The sequence below is a fragment of the Arvicanthis niloticus genome, chromosome 4 (assembly GCF_011762505.2).
Source record: "Arvicanthis niloticus isolate mArvNil1 chromosome 4, mArvNil1.pat.X, whole genome shotgun sequence".
Taxonomy (NCBI): Eukaryota; Metazoa; Chordata; class Mammalia; order Rodentia; family Muridae; genus Arvicanthis; species Arvicanthis niloticus.
In genome coordinates, this window is record NC_047661.1 from 87552089 (window position 1) to 87571226 (window position 19138).

At 46.5% G+C, this 19138-nt stretch overlaps 1 protein-coding gene across 2 annotated transcripts; it reads right to left on the reverse strand.

Moving 5' to 3' along the window:
* Positions 1 to 968: 968 nt before the first annotated feature.
* Positions 969 to 18868, reverse strand: Sars1 (seryl-tRNA synthetase 1). Of its 2 annotated transcripts, XM_034500296.2 has the most exons (12): positions 18635 to 18868; positions 11724 to 11794; positions 10156 to 10236; positions 8310 to 8468; positions 7251 to 7394; positions 5704 to 5859; positions 3669 to 3890; positions 3030 to 3159; positions 2615 to 2772; positions 2297 to 2368; positions 1660 to 1789; positions 969 to 1383 (listed from the first exon to the last, which is right to left on the reverse strand). In XM_034500296.2, the coding sequence occupies exons 1-12, from the start codon at positions 18768 to 18770 to the stop codon at positions 1232 to 1234; spliced, it is 1611 nt and encodes a 536-aa protein (XP_034356187.1). In that variant the 5' UTR covers positions 18771 to 18868; the 3' UTR covers positions 969 to 1231. The 2 variants fall into 2 exon arrangements, with proteins under 2 accessions (XP_034356187.1, XP_034356186.1); XM_034500295.2 differs by lacking the exon at positions 2297 to 2368.
* Between the last annotated feature and the right edge of the window lie 270 nt (positions 18869 to 19138).

Genomic DNA, 19138 nt, shown 5'->3' on the forward strand with positions numbered 1-19138 from the left:
TCGTCCAGGCTGCTTTCCCAGGGCTGAAGCCAAAGGGCCATGGAACCTGCCTGGGGGCCCCAGCTGGCACAATAGGCAAAATAGGCACCCAGTTTTGATAGGCTTACCAAGAGCAAGGCTAACCAACTCCCTAGCAAAAAATGAGCACATGGCCTCTTTCCTTGCTTGGCACTGAGCCAAAGCAGTTGAGGTGGGCTGAGCTGAAGGCCTGTCACAAGCCAGGTCATACTCAGCTCCCAACCTCTCAAAGACACTCTGAGCCTGATTACCACCTGGCCACGCTACCTCATTCTCCCACTCTGGGACAGGTATAATCATGTTCCCACCCTACCTTCTGGGGTCATACGAAGATAAAAGGCAGCATCTGGAGGAAGCACTTTAACCTGCTAGGAGGCAAGCACCAGACTGACCTAAGGTGTCATTAGAGTCGAGGATACAGATCACAGATGAAAGGGAGTGGGCGAAGAAAACCTGACTACTACTTTCTTGGGGTGCAGGTGCCCAGCTATTAGGAGAGTGGGAGTTCCTGAGCACAGACCCGTCCTGCACCCCTCTGCCCTGCCTGACACTACAGTAAGTAACTGCTATGTAGCAAGTCTCCTCACATGGGGACTGCTATAAAGACAGAAGCTGCTGTTCCTAACCATAGCTCATACTCTTGTGGAGGAGTGTCAGCTACCACAACCAGCCTTTCTCTTTCCAAGAAGCCCTTCCTAGGGAATGTATGTGCTAGCAGGCTTTTCTATCATACTTGTCTCTAAGCTCACTGCGTTTATGGAGGAGTAAATTTTCAGAGAATCACGATCCTTGTCCTGAAAACTTGTGTTACAACTCCAGGTTTTCTTAAAAGCCTTTACCAAATACACCTTCTCTTCACTAACACCTTAGCTGAAGGGCTCTGTATTCTTCTCAAAGGATCCTTATTGGGGAGAGCAGTTCAGGCTCAGGGAGACCCAGCAGAGACAAGGTTCAAGCCTGGGGAGGAGACTGGGGAAGTCTTGTGCCCTCCCCACAGATGCTTTATTGCGTGGCTTCACCAGTCATCAGTGAAGAGACCCTTGGCCCATGCGAGGAGACGGGAACACCTGCTTGGTACACGGCAGATAGTTCCCCAGCCACTGTGCAGTCAGATGGGACAGGGTGAGGAGTGGTACTCGGCCTCTCCGTTCCAGGGCAGGCCTGGGATCCCAGCAGGTAGTGAGTCAGTCTGGCAAACGGGAGGAGGTGGTGCTCAGGCCTCAGTAACCTCCATGTTCTGCAGCTGGTTCTCCAGGGTGACCTCTTTTGCTTTCTTTTTGCTGCCTTCATGTTGCTTCTTCTGCTTCTTGGACGGCTCCTGGTCAATAGGAGCAGGCTTCACAAACGGGATCAGCTCCTGGAGTCCTGGGAGGGAGGAGCCTGCTAAGTGACCTGTTGTTCTGTCAAAGCCCACAGACCTCAGTGGACAATCTAGATGACATCCTTTCAATGAAGGGGTACCCTCACGAGAGAGAGACTGCTCTGCTCTTCCCCACTCTGAAGTTAGGATCTGCATATGATACCCATGCTACGTTCCCAGCACCACGGGGAGGGCAGAATTATGCAGACTGTAGGAAAATGGGGTACAGATTTCAAAGAAAGAAATGCCCCCTCAGAAGGTGTGAGGATGGAGGACCATACCTGGCGGCATGAACTCCCTCAACTTCTCTGGCACAATGATGCCCTTCTCTGTCTGGTAGTTCTCCAGGATGGCGCAGATGGTCCGGGTGGTAGCACACATCGTGGCATTAAGCATGTGGACAAATTCCACCTGGGAAGAGCAGGTTCCACAGGGAAATTAAAGCCTTCAGCTGCTCTTCCTGACGACCTGGACCCATGCACTCAGCCATAGGCTCCCCAATCCAAAGGACGGCTTTAACCCAGTTACAACTTTATCAAGCTTGATTTCTTTTTAAACTGCCTCTAAGGTAATCCTAGGAAGATTCCTCATGTTTGCATTTGTGACAAGTAGAAGGTTACAGTCTTTTCAGAAGATGTGGGGGAAGGAAGAAGCCACCACTGTGGCCCCCCTTTTTAACGCATGCCAAACCCAACTTGGGACAGACCAGAGTTTGAAGACTGAGTCATTTTTGTTTGTTTGTTTTTTTGAGACAAAGTCTCAGTGTGTAGTTCTGGCTGTCCTGGAACATACTATATAGATCAGGCTGGCCTCGAACATACGGAGCCTGCCTAAGCTTCCTGAGTGCTGAGATTAAGGGCATGCGCCACCACACCCAGCTCTGGAGACTGGGTTTAAGAGAGGAGCTTACAACCTGACCTTCTTGGGCGAAAAGAGGGAAGACATTGCCTTCAACTTGTTCTGTGTAGAGAAACGGAGATTATTCTTTCTCTGGAGTTAAGGAAAACAAAGCCAAAGAGAGAAAAGCTTGAATTACTGTGTAGAATAGAGCTAGGCTCAGGTTTCTGTCTAAAAGAACTCAGTCTTGACTCAGCAGAAGTTATTTCTACTGCCTTTTGGATCTAGACTGAGCTGATTTTCTCATGATGCTGGAAACATATACTCCCAGGAATTAGAAACAGAAAACACGTGCCCTGTGTAGAAGGGCCTGCTGCCCACTTCCCGGGGGCTAACTACCTTATCCATCATCTTCTTGGTCTGCCCATATCGAATTCGGAGCCGGCGAGCCTGGTAATCCGTGCAATTAGAACAGGAAACCAACTCACGGAAGGCACCTGAGCCTGGAAACCAGGCCTCCAGGTCAAGCTTCTTACTGGCAGCATGATTCAAAGAGCCTGTAAAGAAACCCCTAGATTCAGGAAGGGCAGACAGGGTTTCAGGAGGCCCTCTGTAGGGAGCCTGTCACATCACATCAAATCCCCAGAAGGAATTCAGATCTCATCACCAAATGCTCCAGGGGAGAAGGGTGTGATATTTTAATGAAAGTGGGTAATGACTTGAACTGAGAGCTATCTCTGTGTGGTGCCTTGGCTGGCGAAAGTGATCTGTGAGATGCAGAAGAGGGAGAAGGAAGAGATGAGGAGTTCCATACCTGAGACAATATTCACAATGTGGTAAGGGATCCCCAAAGACTGGTAGAATTCTTCTGCGGTGGCGATCATCTCATCAAACATCTCCCATGACTTATTGTCATGGGGCGATGAGTACACAAACTGTTCAATCTGCAGAGAGGGGCCAAGGAGACAGGACAGCAGTGAGGGCAAAGAAAACAAAGGACTGATGTGGAGACATTCTAGAGGTGGGCTCAGCCCACAGACCTGGGACAGGCCAGGCTGGGTTCCAGAGGAGATCAGTGCTCAACTGGACTGCAACAGCCATGGCAATGAAGCCTATAGAGTGTCACCATCTTGTGCTAGCTATTGCACTAAGTGTCCAACACACACTAACCTAACCAGCTTGGTGTTTGGTCAGCCTCGGGAGGTGGCTACCACCATTTGCTCTCTTTACAGAGCTCACACAGTTAGTAAGTGGTGGAACTGACACAGGAGATTTAGGAAGCCTTGCTCTAGTCTGTGCACAAAGCACTGCATGCGTTCTCTAGGCTCTTCCCCACCAAGATATCTGAATGAATGGAAAAGTTGTAACCGGTGGGAAGGCGGACCACATTCCTCCTGGGGCGATCTGGATAGGGAAGCACAGAGAGCCAACTCTCCCCCTCCCATCTACTCACCTTCTCAAACTGATGGACTCGAAAGATACCACGGGTGTCTCGGCCATGCGAGCCCACTTCCTGACGAAAGCAGGTGGAGAAGCCAGCGTACTTGATGGGCAGATCCTCCGGCCGCAGCCACTCGTCCCGGTGCAAGGCCGCGATGGGCTGCTCTGAGGTGGCAATCAGGTACTTCTCATCGTAGGAGTTGTCATCTGACTTCTCACTGCCTTTGCCGATGACCTGTAGGAGGAGTACACACGAGGGAAGACTGTGTGCGAAGCCCCAGGAAAGATGTGTCGGTGCCTGGGATGGATGCTACAACAGGGAAGCAACAGGTCTGTCTCAAGGGGAGTCCCGGCTAGAGTTAGAAAACATCCCAGCACTCAGAATCTGAGCCATGAGGACCTTGAGGTTGAGGTCAGCTGGGGCTATACAAGTCATTGACCAAAACACTGACACAAACACACAAACAAAGCAAAAAATCCAACATTCATAAAAACAAACAGATGCAAATGACGAGCCTAAGAATTTACATAATGACATTAAACGGTCAATGCTGAAGGATGTACAACATCTTATGCACTCAACAAATATTTGTAAGTCCTCCTGCCAGTGAACAGAAACCAACAGAAACCAGAGTGCCAGGCAGACCGAAGCTGTGTTTAGTGTAAGAGTCAGCTCATCAGAAAAACATTCTGAAAGTCAACTTGAATCCTCTGGTTGTCCCAGGTTCACACAGAAGGTACAAGGATGGACCTTTCTAGTCTGCAGTAAAGAGTGGAAGTCTTGGGAAGTGGACCGGGAGATCAGTCCAAGTCTCCAATTTCCTTTTGTCTAAGTAGCCAGTAATTCTCTTCTCAGCTCCTAGCGGTCAACTTAAGTATGTTACACAGGTTTCTAGGGGGAAGACAACAGGGGCTCTGTTCTACACTAACAGGGTAGGTGCCAACCACATGTGGCTTTTAACATTGAAATTAACTAACACTAAAAGCCTGCTGGGCTGGTGAGATGACTCAGCTGGGAAAGACCCTGCTACTGTGCCTGATAACCTGAGTACAATCCTCAGGGCCCACATGCTCCGAGGAAATTATCCACTGCCCTTCATGCCACAGCATACACAAGCCTCCCAGTGCCAAAACCAAAAGAAAGCCAGACAACTCTGCCAACAGCTAGGTGTGGTGGCCATACATCCTAATCCCTGTACTCTGGAGGCAGAGGGAGGAGGAAATCACAAATGAATGAGGCCAGTCAGGACTATACAGACAGCAAGACTATCAAGCTAACTTTCAAACAATGTACAGTGGCATATTCCTCTAACTCCAATACTTTCTCTCTCTCTCTCTCTCTTTCTCTCTCTCTCTCAAGAAAAAAAAAAGAAAAGAAAAAAAAAGCCACACCTCTTGGTGCAGACCCTCAATCCTTGCTACTCAGGAGGCTAAGGAAGACTTTAAAATTCAAGGTATGCCTGGGTTAAGTGAATTCAAGGCTAGCCTGGGCAACTTACTGAGACTCTGTTTCAAAATAAAAAGGGGAGGGACTCTAACTCAGGGTAGGGCACTTGCCTTGAGAAGCCCAGGGTCCAATTTTCTGCCTTAACAGTACCGCACAGCAGAGAGACAACAAAACCCCCAAACAAATATTTGTGATCAGAAATATACAGAAAACCATACAGAAACACAGTGAGCAGGTGGTTGGCTATGTGTAAGCCAAGGACAGAAGCATCAGAAAAAAAATCAACATGTTAAATTTTGGACACTGGGCTCCAGAACTGTAAGAAAATACATTTCTGTTGCGCTAGCTGGTAGCATACACCGGTAACTCTTATTACTCAGTAGACTGAGATAGGAGGTTCAGGAATTCAAGGCCAGTCCCGCCTACAAACAGTTCATGGCCACCCTGAGGTACTTGGCAAACTTTTGTACTTAACAAACCTGCTTCCTTAGTTATACTGGGACACTGAAAGCATTCTACCAGAGCAGAAAGCTGTGTGGAGACCGTATTATGTCACCATTGAGCCTTGCAACTTAAAAAGTCAGCCTACCACATTACTTACCTTATAAAGTTCTTCATCAAACTGGCTAAGCTGGGCCACTTCCTGCATGACCTCTTTCCTCATGAAGAAGGGGGTGTAGATTGGAGTGTAGCCTCGACTTCCCAAGGTACGTAGTGCATACTGGATAAGTGCCTGCTCCAGGAACACCAGGACTCCCTAAGGACCAGACACAGCAAATGGGATTGAGTCTTATCACCAGCCCAGTCATTAGAATCAACAGGCACAGGTCAATGAGACCAGACTGCAACAACAGACCGAGATACTTGTTTTAAAGTGGCATCTTATTTAGTTGGTCCATTAAAAAGTTTTCTATGGAAACATTTACAATATTAGTTGAACATTCAATCTAAGAGACCAACTTGTAGGGTTATTATTATTTTTTTTTTAAATAACAACGATATCAGGCATCAAGAGGATAATCAATATAATTATTTTCAAAATTATGTCTGGTTTTAGGGTGTTTACATACAACTCAGTTTTGGGTGTTATTTGGCTTCAGGAAAGAACATCTGCTCACCTCACTAATAGAATTTTCTTTTAATGTTGGGAAGGCATCTCGTACAGTGGTGGAAAATTTATTTTTGCAATTGTCCAGAAGAGCAATTTATGGGCTTTGTTCCTCTCCTAAGCTTCATGCATGACCAGTTTTGTCTCCTTACTGCTATGGTAACTGGCATGTACTGTTATGTGAAACTATCATGATGAGCACCTCTCCAACTCAATCTCACTCATACAATCACAGATAACCACGCCAAAAGTCAAAACAGAAGTACAGAAGTACCCAGGAAATTCTTAACATCCAGGGCCAACAGCACAGCATCAGGACGCCATGTTTAAGAGACTCAGTAGCTGGTGGTAGTGATCCCCACTAGTAATCTTAGCACCTGGGAGGCTGAGCTACCATTACTGGGAACTTGAAGCCAATCTGTGTATTCAGTGAGACCTTGTCTTAAAGTCCTCTCACCTCCACCCCATTCCCATGAAAACAGACCAAAGTAAAGAACTTATTCAACCAGGGTACATGGGTGGATGTTTTCTGTGTTAATTCTTAAAACACCAGATTCATTTGTAAATGTACAATGTTTAAGTGTGCAACATTTCCAAAATTATTTTGCCGTTTCCTTTTGGAAGAATTCCTGAATTCACATGCCCTCTGCCCCAGTTAATCTGTGCCAGCTGCCTACACCTACCACGGCTCAAAGCATGCTGGGTCGACTCAGACCGCAGGCTTATCATACTGGGTTCTGAGTCTTTGTTACTTGTCTGACTGTCCAATTACACTGAGCTCCTCAAAGGCAGAGACTGTTCTGATTCAGTCAGCAAAACATATTCATTATGAAGGATCACTGAGTGGCTTTTGTTCTATGGAATCTGGGTAATCACTCTCTTGCCTCAGAAAGAGAATCGTGTCTAATTGCTGCACGGTCACAAGAAGGCATCGGGTTCAAGGAGAGGATTTGTGAGCCTCTTCAAGTATGATCAAGCCTCTCGGCTTTATTTGTTTATTTTGAGTTCCTTCTGTATTCTCTACTGGTCCCGACTCTTACCTTCAGGAAGTACCCCCGACTACCAGCCACCACGGCTCCCTTTTCGCCTTCAAAGCCATCCACCATCACCACTAGGTCCACATGGGAATACTTCTTTCTGACTGTACAATCACCCCAAACACGCTCTACTTTGTTGTCTGCATCCTGGGGAAAGAAAATGGAGAAGGGACATAGCAGAGAACAGCAGAGCCTTTGAGTGTATCCATTAAACCAAGCACCAGCTTTGGGTCTCATGTGCAACCAATGAAGAAGGGAATTTGCTACCCCACAGACAACTAAGTTACAAAGTCACAGAAGCAGTGCCAGTCAGCAACTTGGAACCGTGATTTGCTCAGAGACCTATAGTATATTCTCTCTTTACCCTTTTAAATGACTTTCCAAAAACCCTGCATAAGAACCCGCCTCTGACAATTGGCATCACCTGGGGTACGGAGGAGAATGCAGGACTTTTTCTTTGTGTGCTCTCTTTGGTCTCTGAGCCACATGAGGGTGGGCTCCAGGCCCTGACCTCAGTCTACTCAGGCTCCAAGGCCTCCACGTCCCCCAGCCGGCAGTGAGTTCACTGTTCACAGGGAATGAATGGAAGAGGCACAGATGGGCCCTGCCACTGCTGGGGTGTCTGGAGACAAAGGCTGGGCTCAGAGCAGCTTTGTGCCAGAGAAGCTCCCGCTCAGCAGGAAACTTTTATCATGCAGATTTCCCTTCAACCTGCAGCTTCCCAGTGGGGTGTGGGTGAGGGGTTAGGTTGATTTAACAGATCCCTCCCACAGGACTTTCTGCTACCAGGGGCAACAGGCCATGGAGGACAGCAGCCCCATTTATGAGAGATTTCTGGGCTGAGAGTCTCCTCCTACCTGCTGTCTCTGCCACTTCCCAATCGAGCAGGGATCTGACTCCTGCAATGCTCAATTGGCGGGCAGGGGAAACACACAAAGGCAGGCTTTTTTGACAGAGCGCCAGCCTTACGTCTTTCCCTCCCACACCGCCTGGCAGTGAGGAAGGGGAGCCCCCCCCCCCCCCCCCCCCCCCCCCCCCCCCCCGTGGCCCAGCCCCACCTACCTCATCGTTACTAATGGGCACAGAGGGGTGCAGAAGGTTCCCAATCTCTCGGAGATTCTCAAATCGCTCTGCTTCCAGCTTTATCCGCTCCCCATCACACTTCTGGATGGCTTCATCAATGAGGAGTCGGACTTTTTTAATTTGTGAGACTTTCAGGGACTGCAAAGAACAAACCCCAAGGGTGGGCATCCATAAAATATCAGCATCTTAACAATAGTTAAGACAATAGTCCTCTAGTGACAACTCTGCTGGTGACATTTTCTATTTTTTACTGAAGGGGCCGTGTATGAGGGACCATAGTTGGGGCTTAAAATGCGCTACACAAGCACTCTACCCATGATAATGTTTAAGAAGTGGACAAGGAAGTCGAGTGTGGTGCTCCACGCCTGTAATCCTAGCACTCAAAGCAGAGGCAGGTGATCTCTGAGTATGAGGCCAGCCTTGTCTACAAAGTGAGCTCCAGGCCAGCCAGGGCTACACAGAAAAACCCTGTCTTGAAAAAAGCAAAAACAAGCAACAAACAAAAGTAGAGGAATGGTACCCTGCACCTGCTGATCTAGCAACTAGGAGGATTATAAATCCAGGCCAACCTGGGTTACGAAGTGATACTGTCTCCAAAACAATGCACATACCTGTAATCCCAGCATTCAGTGGGTGGAGGAATCAGGAGTAAGCCTGAATTACACAGTCTGAACCCAGCCTGGGCCCTATGAGACTATCTTAAAATAACAGTAAGTACTAAACAGCAAGTTATGCTACACTGATGAAATGAGCCAATTCCGGCTGAATTAAAGAACAGAAAGGAAGGTTTATTGGGAAGATGCTCTCAGTGGGTTCACTGGTCCTAAGGAACCTAGACCAGGGAAGTCTCCATGGAGAGGGAGACAGAGGGGAGGGGGAAGAGAAAGACAGAAAGAGTGTGTGCTCATAGGGACAGAGAAAATGCAGAGAGGGGAAGAGGGAGACCAAAATGTCTGGATTATATAGCGAGGAGCTTCTGGGGGAGGGAATCCAGCCCCTAGGCTGGAAAGTTTAGGGAGTATGCCAGCCATGACCTGTAACAGGTAGGGACTGAGGGATGCTGGGAGAATATAAAGACCTGGTCTCCTTTGGTATGTTCAATATGCACCTCAGCCCCTTGTTCTGGGTCTGAAACCCAACACTAAAAATGAATGTACTTAAGAAAAGAGGTGGATTCAGCAGGGCAGACAGTCTTGCCTTTTACTGACCTCCTTCCCTTCATATGCATATACACAGAGCCCAGGAGTTTGATCCTGTGTTTCCCCGTAACTTCTAAGTTTCTAGATTGAACCAGTTTAGTACTCTACCAAGAGACCCTGTGGTGAGTTTGTCTGCTATCCCTTACTGTAGATGTTTCAAACTGTGCTCTAATTTCTCAGGGGAACCCTTACCAAACCCACCTAGAGGAATGAGTCCCTAGCCCTCCATGCACAGCAACTTCGCATTTCTGGTTTATACTCTTGCAGTGTGCTAAGGATTTCAAAGAATGGTTTGGTGACAAACAGAAAATCACCACCCTGAAAGCACTGTTTAACTAGAGTAAATTGAGAAATCCCCTGCCTTTGTGAAAGAAAGCAGAAAATGGAGCTAACAAAAACCAAGTAGATCTGTGCCTTATCTTTTCTTCCCTTCACTGTTCCCCTCCCTCTATCTCTCGCCTGTAACTAAGGAGTCTCAGGGACAGAGGGTAACAACAGCAGGCAGGAACAATCCAGTACAGGATTGAGGCTTCCCCACTGCTATATGGATACAGCTCCAGCTCTTCCTGTCCAGGAATGAGGTTACCATAGGAACAGAGTCATCTCAGAAAAGGAGAGAAACCTACAGCTAATTTGTCTGCAGTGAGGTCATCAAAGTTCAGCACATCCTCTGGGACAGACTCATCATCTCCCACCGGCTCTTTTTTCTGTAGGGAGAAAGAAAAGGAAACTTAACCAACATAAAAATTCTGACATTGTTTTACTAAGTACATGCCAAGTTAACATACCATATAAGCTAATCACGCTGCATTATATTTAGTAAGCTGCAACATGTAGAGAGAGACATTAGTTAACCGAAAGCCAGAAATCGAAAGTCTGGTGTACTTATTTACCACTTCTTCCCTTCTGATCCTGGACAAGTCAACAAATCTGTTGGGTGAGAGCATTAATATCATGAAAGTAAGAACAGCTTTGACCACACACAGAACCATCAAAGAAACCACAAGCCACCTGGGAGACAGAAGGAGGAGATTACTGTGAGATAAAGACTAGCCTCGTCATAGAGGCAGTTCCAGGGCAACCATGCCTCAAAAGAAAAAAACAAAATAAAACAAAAATCAGTGTGGCAGTCAAAACTGGCCCCGAGGACAAACCTTGTTAACACTCTAAGAACAACCCCAGCAATAGGCTAAGGGTTAAAATGGATCTGAAGTAAGGAAAAGGAACAAACAAACCAAGGCAACACGGTAAGAGTGCAGGAGGACTTCCTCCCTCACCCTGATTTCTGTATTCATCACTTGTTAGTCTGTCAGTTCACTTCTGATCCTGATCCGCAGTCAAACGCTTAGCGGCACAGTCTGTGGAGAGGATCTAAACAATACTTAGGTAGGGGTACATATGACACAAAAGTATCCATGACTAAGGGATCTCTGACCTGTAAGTGATTAATCAGCATGAGTCCCATGGGAATAAAAGTGTCATTGATACCCATTTTCACAGCTGAAAGTATCACAAAATACTGTCAAAGGATGCAAGATATCATGAAGAATAATGCGACAAAATTCCAGGTTGGACTTCATGCTGCGCCACCCTTCATGCCCATATATGTGTATAAATGAAGCACATTCCAGTCTCCATGGGCTCCTACATACATGTATTCACATAGTAAGGTATTTTAAAGAAATAGGCTCACTGGCAGAGTCCATAACAAGATACAGACAGCATGTATGTGTTCCTTTCAAAGCAGGACTATACCGAGACAAAACATCTCTGCAGCCTGGTGGGAAGATGCCTTCCTGCAATACAGGTCGGGCCCAGATAAACAGCAGAAGGGACTGGAAACAAACAATAAAGCCACCACAGGGTCACCGGTAGTGCCCTCCCTCCTTCCCTTTCTTTTAAAAATATTTTCTCAGCGGGGCAGCGGTGGTACATATCTTTCATCTCAGCAACCGGGAGGAAGAGTCTTGAGTTTGAAGCCAGCCGTACAGAGTAAATTCCAGGACAGCCTGGGCTACAGAGGGAGACCCTACCTTGGAAAACCAAACCAAACCAACCAAATAAATAAATAAAATAATTTCTCCCTGGTAAGAAATTCAGTATCACAGACATTAGACACAAGGTCATAGCTTGACTTCTACCTAAGACAAGACAAAGGCTCTGCCCAAGCTCTGAAGCCTGTCAGTTCTCTTACCTTCATTTTCTCGCCAATATTTTTGCTGCATAAATTCTTCAGCTTGTTCAAGTTGTCTGCCCGAAATCTGCCTAAAATTGAAAAAGCCGTATGTTAACACATCATTAAGATAATCCCCTGACCACTGTCTCTCCTGCAAATGCTCTGTGCTATGTATTAGGTTGGTCCTCAGTTTGGCAGAATTTGAAGGTGGTTGGACCCTCTAAGAGCTGGGACCTAACGGGAGGTAACAGATACTAGCATCATGCAGCAAGGGCGGGGGATATATTTACCTTTCCTCTTTCTTTGCTTCCTAACTGCCACAAGGTGAGCAGCTGAGGTGAGCAGCCTTCTTAATTTTAGACAAGGTCTTGCTACATAGCTTTGGCTGGCCTAGAACTTACTGACAGTCCTTCTGCCTCTGCCTCCCAAGTGCTGGGATGCAAGCAGGTGCCACCATATTTGACTTCTTCCATCTTTTTTGTTTGTTTTTTTTTTTTTTTTTTTTTTTTAAAGACAGGGTTTCTCTGTGTAGCCCCTGGCTATCTTGGAGCTAACTCTGTAGACCAGGCTGGCCTCAAACTCAGAGATCTGCCTGCCTCTGCATCCTGAGTGCTGAGATTAAAGGCTAGCACCACCACTCCAAGATCTTCCATTTTTGAGTCTTCTCAGTTAACTATTAGTAACAAGAAGCTGACTAACCCAGTGTTGATCTCTCAGTAGGGAATCCCAGGATTTGGGGACAAGGAAGAAGCCAGGTTGGAATTAAAATTTTAGTACCGGAATCTGGGGCTGGAGAAATGGCTCAGGGATTAAGAGCACATACATCTTCTATTGAGGACTGGAGTTGAGTTCACAGCACTTACACTATAGAGCTCACAACTTTCAGCTCCAGGGGAGCCAATGCCTCTGACCTCCACGGGGACCTATACTCACATTCACATAGCACCCCAAAGACACATGAGTATGTGGACACATGCACAAAATTAAAAATAATACAATAAACCTTGTTTTAAAAGGCACCATATTCTATACATCACTACAAAGCACCACAACCAAGCTACCTGGGAGATATATCTCCAAAGCCTGCCTGATTATCCTAAAGCCCACTTATAGGAACTATTTAATACTTTCCCAACTGCTATTTATACATAAACACTGCTGACCTGTTTATTATATTTAGTGGTCTTACTAAAGTTAATGAGGAATTCCAATTCTGCACATTACAATCAAGTCATATGCAAATCATGAGCTTGCCTTCTTCTGTCCCAATCTTTGTTTCTTGCACCATAGCACAAGGTCTGGAACCTCCACCAAGAAGTAATGGCCAGGCGTGGTAATGGGATCTGACTAACATAATGGCCAACTCTATTTATAGTCAAAATGGAGACAGGTCTGGGAGTGGTCCTATGTGTAATCATACACTTGGGAGGCTGTGGCTGGAGTTCAGGCAAGCCTTCACACTGCTCACAGAACACCAGTCCTTACAATAATTTTGGAAAACTCCTTTATAGTAGCTACATGCCACCACCAATCCAATTTCCACTCTAGGGCTTGTTGGCCAGCTAGTATAGCCCAATTTTACTGAATAGTCCAGTTTTACAGAAAGACTGTATGTCAAAAGGAGGGGAAAAAAAGGTGGAAAGCCAGGCAGTGGTGGTGCACATCTCTAATCCCAGCACTTGAGAGGCAGAGATAGGCAAATCTCTTGAATTCAAGGCCAGGCTGGTCTACAGAGGGAGTTCCAAGTACACAGAGACACCCTGTCTCAAAAACAAAGAAAGGGGGAAAAAAAGAGAGGGAATCTGGTATAGTGGCACACTCTTTCAACCCCCCACTTGAGAGGCAGAGGCAGGCCGATTTCTCTGCATTTAAGGCCAGCCTGGTCTACGTAATAGTTCCAGGACAGCCAGGACTAGAGAGACCTACTCTCAAAAACCCAAATCAAATCAAAGAAAAAACAAAACACACACATACACACAAAAAAAGTGGAGAGTGACTGAGATACCCAAAAATATGTGACCTTCATATGCATGTACACACAAGTGAGCGGCAGCACAAATCAGCACATGCATGTGGAATAAGCAAGTCCTGTGACAGGCTAGAGCAGAGTGGAGGCCACTGAGTGAAAGATGAAGATGGGGAGCCAAGACTTGGAGGTATATCATGCTTTAAGGCTGTGTGGTCCTCTGTGTACTGATATGTGACGGCCACTGAGCATCTGAAATGTAGTAAGGCCTAAATGAGACTGTGTAAAACACACATTAGATTCTGAAGACCTGTAAAGAAGAAAGAAAAAATGTAAACTATTTCAGCAAATTTGAGTATGGATTAATGTGGATCTTAATATGGTTACTCACGAAACATACAATTTTCGTATTTAATAGGCTTGAAGAAGACTTTGAGGAAACCAAGGTGTTCAGAAAATCTAGGTGTAGCTGCTTTGCACTCTGTGATACAGGAGAGTGAAGTGGCCTGTCACACCTTCCATCCTGCCTCTGATTAGCACACTGGCAAAGATGGCCTGTTTCTGATTGTCCAGACAAGCTCTACTCAGCTCTACTCTGCCTGTGAACAAGCTTGAGGTAAGGGATGGAGGCGAGACCTTCTCCTGAGCCTCACCGCAGGCACTCTGGCCTCTTCAGCTCCAGTCCCCTTTGCGGTTTTTGGAGTCAGTACTCTATCTGTGACTCCCACCCTAGCCTTTGGTATTTCTCTAAGACAAGACTAAGGCCTGAGAACCCAAGGGTGAGATCAGCACTGCAGAATCCAAGAGGGATCAGAATAAAAAGGAGAGCTGTTTGAAAACTCTTCTAATTGTTGGGAAAACAAAGATGAGGGCCAGGGCCTGTCTTCAATTGATAAGGAGAAATCTCATTCTCTGATGATGCATACTACACTTCAGAGGACAGAATCCTTGTGGTTGGCTGAATATTTCAGACACACTGAAATCAAGCAGACTGGAGGCCAGCAAAGACAAATGCCCCCAAATGTGGCCTTGTTTCACTGATGTGAATTAAGAAACTGCTGTTCAACATAAGGAGTTACAGTTGTGGTCACTACAGACCATTGTGTTCTCCATGGAGTCCTTTGGGAACCATCAAGTCTCCACAACGACAAATGGGGACAGTAGTTAATACTTGCCTGGAAGCTCCCAGCCCTTACTGGGAAGCATAGTCTCAGCTCTTCCTTGATACTGGTTATAAGTTCTTGCTGCCACCAATACAATAGTGAGGAGAGAAGAACCTCATCCTTATCCTCTAACCTGAAGTACAAGATGTGAGAGAACCGTAACACAACATGTCAGAGTCCACCATGACCAGCCAGAGACTCCTGTGATCCTGGCTATTTGGGAGACTTTGGCAGTTAGATCACAAGTTCAAGGTCTGTCTGGGCTACAGAGTGAATTCAAGGCTACTTTGGTTCCTTAGGGAGACCTTGTTAAAAATAAGTATCTATATGGCTGAAGGGATGGCTCAACAGTTAGTGTTCATTGCTCTTGAATAGCTCAGGTTTAGTTTCTAGCAAGCAAATGGCAGTCACAGCCATCTGTAACTCAAGTTCTAAGGAGACCCAACACCTTCCTCAAGCTCTTGCATGTATGTGGGATATACATATACACATACACTTAGGCACATACACAGAAGATAAATGAATATTTTAAAAGTACCTTCGACACAGATCTTCATGCATGGGACAAATGTTTGTCACACTCTTACCGAGGATGAGGTGTGCTGCCGAGGACTGGACATTTTATGTATTTGCATATGTGTTTATGTCTGTGTATTATCTTCAAAAATTACAGGAGGCCACCATTTTAGACTATGCTCCTATATCCAGCTCCAACAAACCATATTAAAAATCAAAATAGGGGCAGTGGTGGCGCATGCCTTTAATCCCAGCACTTGGGAGGCACAGGCAGGCGGACTTCTGAGTTCAAGGCCAGCCTGGTCTAAGAGTGAGTTCCAGGACAGCCAGAGCTACACTGGCTCAGCCAGAGAAACCCTGTCTCAAAAAACAAAACAAAACAACAACAACAACAACAAAAAGCAATCAAAATGGATTCAGCCCATGTTAAAGTTCCATATCCCCAAACTGAAACCACTTTCTGTTTCTACCTTACCCAAGGAAACTTAAGTTGACTGATCTGCTTCTTGCCTTTTGCTTCTACTTTCTTCAACCAGGATCTATAAAGCCAACTCTTTCTGCTCAGCTCACTGAAATGCATAATTGTTTCATAGAATTAAGTGTTGCTGATTCTAAAACTAACAACTGGGTGTGGGGCCTTTAATCCCCAAACACAAAGGAAGGTGGACCATGTGAGTTTGGGAGCAGTCCAGGCTGCACTGTAATAAGAGTTGAGAGAGTCTCAAATAAAATTCAGAAAATAAGGAAGCATGGCTGTGTATGAGCATATTCCCAGCTGCTTGGGACACTAGAGCAGGATTGCCAGTTTAAAGACAGAATAGGCAACACAGCAAGAACCTACCTCCAAATAAATAAATAAATAAAAGAGTGGATGAATAAATGGGTGATGAATGAATAGGGTGTGCATAACTCAGTGGTAGCACACTTACACAGCGCACACTAAGCCCTAGGTTCAAACACCGCGCGCGCACGCACACGCACACACGCGCACACGCACACACGCACACACACGCACACACACACACACACGCACGGACACGCACACACACACACGCACACACACACACGCACACACGCACACGCACACACGCACACGCACACGCACGCACACACACGCACACACACGCGCACACACACGCACACACACACGCACACGCACACGCACACGCACACACACACACCCCTTTCAGCCTGCTGTGGTGGTATACACTTGAAATTCCAGAATAAGGGATGTAAGAAGCAGAATCAGTTTAAGGCCAGCCTCACTCCAAAGGGACTACATAAGACCCTGTCTGAAAAAAGTAAAATCTTTCCCCTTTTACGTGCATTTCTTTAAAAAAGATTTTTACCCATCTACCCTCTCCAGTTCCTCTCGGGGCCCACCTACCTGTTTCTCTCCCAAATTCTGGTGGTTTTTTTTTTTTGTTTTTTTTTTTTTATAACTGTCAATAGTTCCTAGTCTGATTATTGCTCAACACTTTTAAAGGCAGGTGTGGGAGCCCAGATCTGCATCCCTGCCCCCCCAGCTCGGAGGAGAAGACTGCTTAGGCCCATGAGTTCTACACTAGCCTAGACACAATTGCCAGACCTCACCTCAAAAACATGCTCACTTTTTTTTTAAGTTGTCCTTTAATGTCTGTCTATACTATTGATTCCTAAAGAACCTACCAATTATCTCTTCAGGTAAGGGTCAAAATTTCCTAGATGTGTATATTATAAACAAGAGAACACTAACATTGAAAGTCACATTAGTCAGATTAGATACAGAAATCTTGACATTCTTGATTATGATTCGAGGCAAGGTGCTCAGAACATCTGTGTTTTTTGATGCAGGGTCTGCTGACTTTGAAATGCAGAATCTCCTGCCTCAGTCGACTTTGTGCTAGGATAATATGTGAATGCCACCAAGTCCACCTCAAAGTATTTCCATTTTCTTTCTTCTTTCCAAGATAGGATCTCATTATGTAGCACTGGCTGGCCACTATGTAGACCTGGTCACTATATAGACCAGGCTAGTCTCAACCTCAAAGGGCTACCTTTTATCTTAAACAAAAATGGGGGGGGGGGTGTGTGTGGCAGAAGGAACAGGTTTTCAGTTTAGGCCAATTCAAAACTTTAGATTCAAGTGTAGACTGACAAACTACCCTATTAGAGTACCTGAAACATATACAACCAGTACACAATTGTCAGCTAAGCAAGTATTTTTTGATACCCGAGAACCTTTTTAACAGTAAAATCAATGTCCCCAAAAGATAAAACCTTATCACCCAGATGGGCACGGTGGCACACACCCTTGATCTAAGCACTCCTGAGGCAGAGGCAAGTGGATCTCTGAGTTCAAGAACAGCTTGGTCTATAGAGCAAGTTCTGGGATAGCTAGGGCTACAGAAAAAGAAACTTGTCTTGGGGGGCAGGGGGAGACACTCTTGGATCGCCCGATTGCCTATGGAGTGCTCTTATAAACCAGGCTCTCAGCTGGTTGCAGACCTATTGCATCAGACAATGTCATTGTCAACATCCGGTCTGCCCGGTGAATATCAATCCAGAGGCACACTTGGAGGCAGAGGATTCCAGGGCTTCTTTTAATTTCATGAATGATGCTGGGTCACTTCTACTCTGTCAACGTCTTTTCCAGAAAGCTACCACAAATCACAACCATCCTCAGTAATTACAAGCTTTTTCTTACCTTACAGCATCCTTCCTTCCTATCTGATTTAGCATGGAAAAGCCTGATTCTTAAAGGTACGCCCACAGGGTTAGAGAAATGGCCATCAAAAGCTTCGGGATCATTGCATTTAGCCAAGAGCAGCCTCCAAAATCCCCAAATGGTTCGAATGGGGTGGAGTAATCAATCCTATGGTTCTGCAGAAGTCAATCTGAGAGAGCAGCCTTTGATCCCATCAAAACAGGGAGGACTACGCTGGGTTTGCTAAGGATGAACAAAACACTGGAAACGACCAAAATGTATGGAAAAGAAATTCCCAACCCATCCCCAAGTAAAACTCCAGCTCTGTCTTAGTAACGCAAGGGCCTGACAGCTCTCCCTGCGCGTGCGTGTAGCTCCTTCCTAAGGAACTGGCGGCAGTCAGCACAGAGCACGCGCAGGGAGGGACCCAGGCCGCGGGAGTTGCAGGGAGAGGGGGGGACAAGCCTGGTTCCCACCTTGTTCTACGGACAGGTGGCGTTACAGCAAGCCAGTCGCGGGAGGATCTGACAAAAGCTGTAAGCTGTGACCCCTGAAGCGATGAGGGATTCAAGGGATACAGCGAGCTCCTGGTACTTACATCTTCGCCACTCACTGTCAGCTTTCACCAGCTGGTCCACCAGCCCCGGGTCCTTGAAGCGTTTCTCCTGCGTCTCTCGAATGAGGGCTGGGTCCCCTCCTTTATCCACCCGAAACAAATCCAGATCCAGCACCATCCTTCTGCCTCACGAGTTAACACTAAGAGAGGACTGTACCGCAGTAGGCGGTGGGTGAACGACGCACGCACTGCGCCTGCGCGCTGACCTGGTCTCTCACTGCGCAGGCGCGGGGCGGCCCGTTGTTGGGAGGGGGTGCCTAGCTTCCCGGAAGCCGCAGTGTTAGGCGGGGTCCAGAGGGTGTGGTGTGAAGTAAAAAGGGCGTGGCCTTCTGCCTGGTGTTTTTCTTCGGAACTCCTTTCTGTAAGGCCTTCTGATCGCCTCCATGAAATCGTGAATCCTCAGGTTCTTCTTGTTGAAGGGAATATCTTGGTGTGGACCGAAGCTGATCTGGAAGACAGTGCACTTTGCAGATGCCAGTTTTCCTC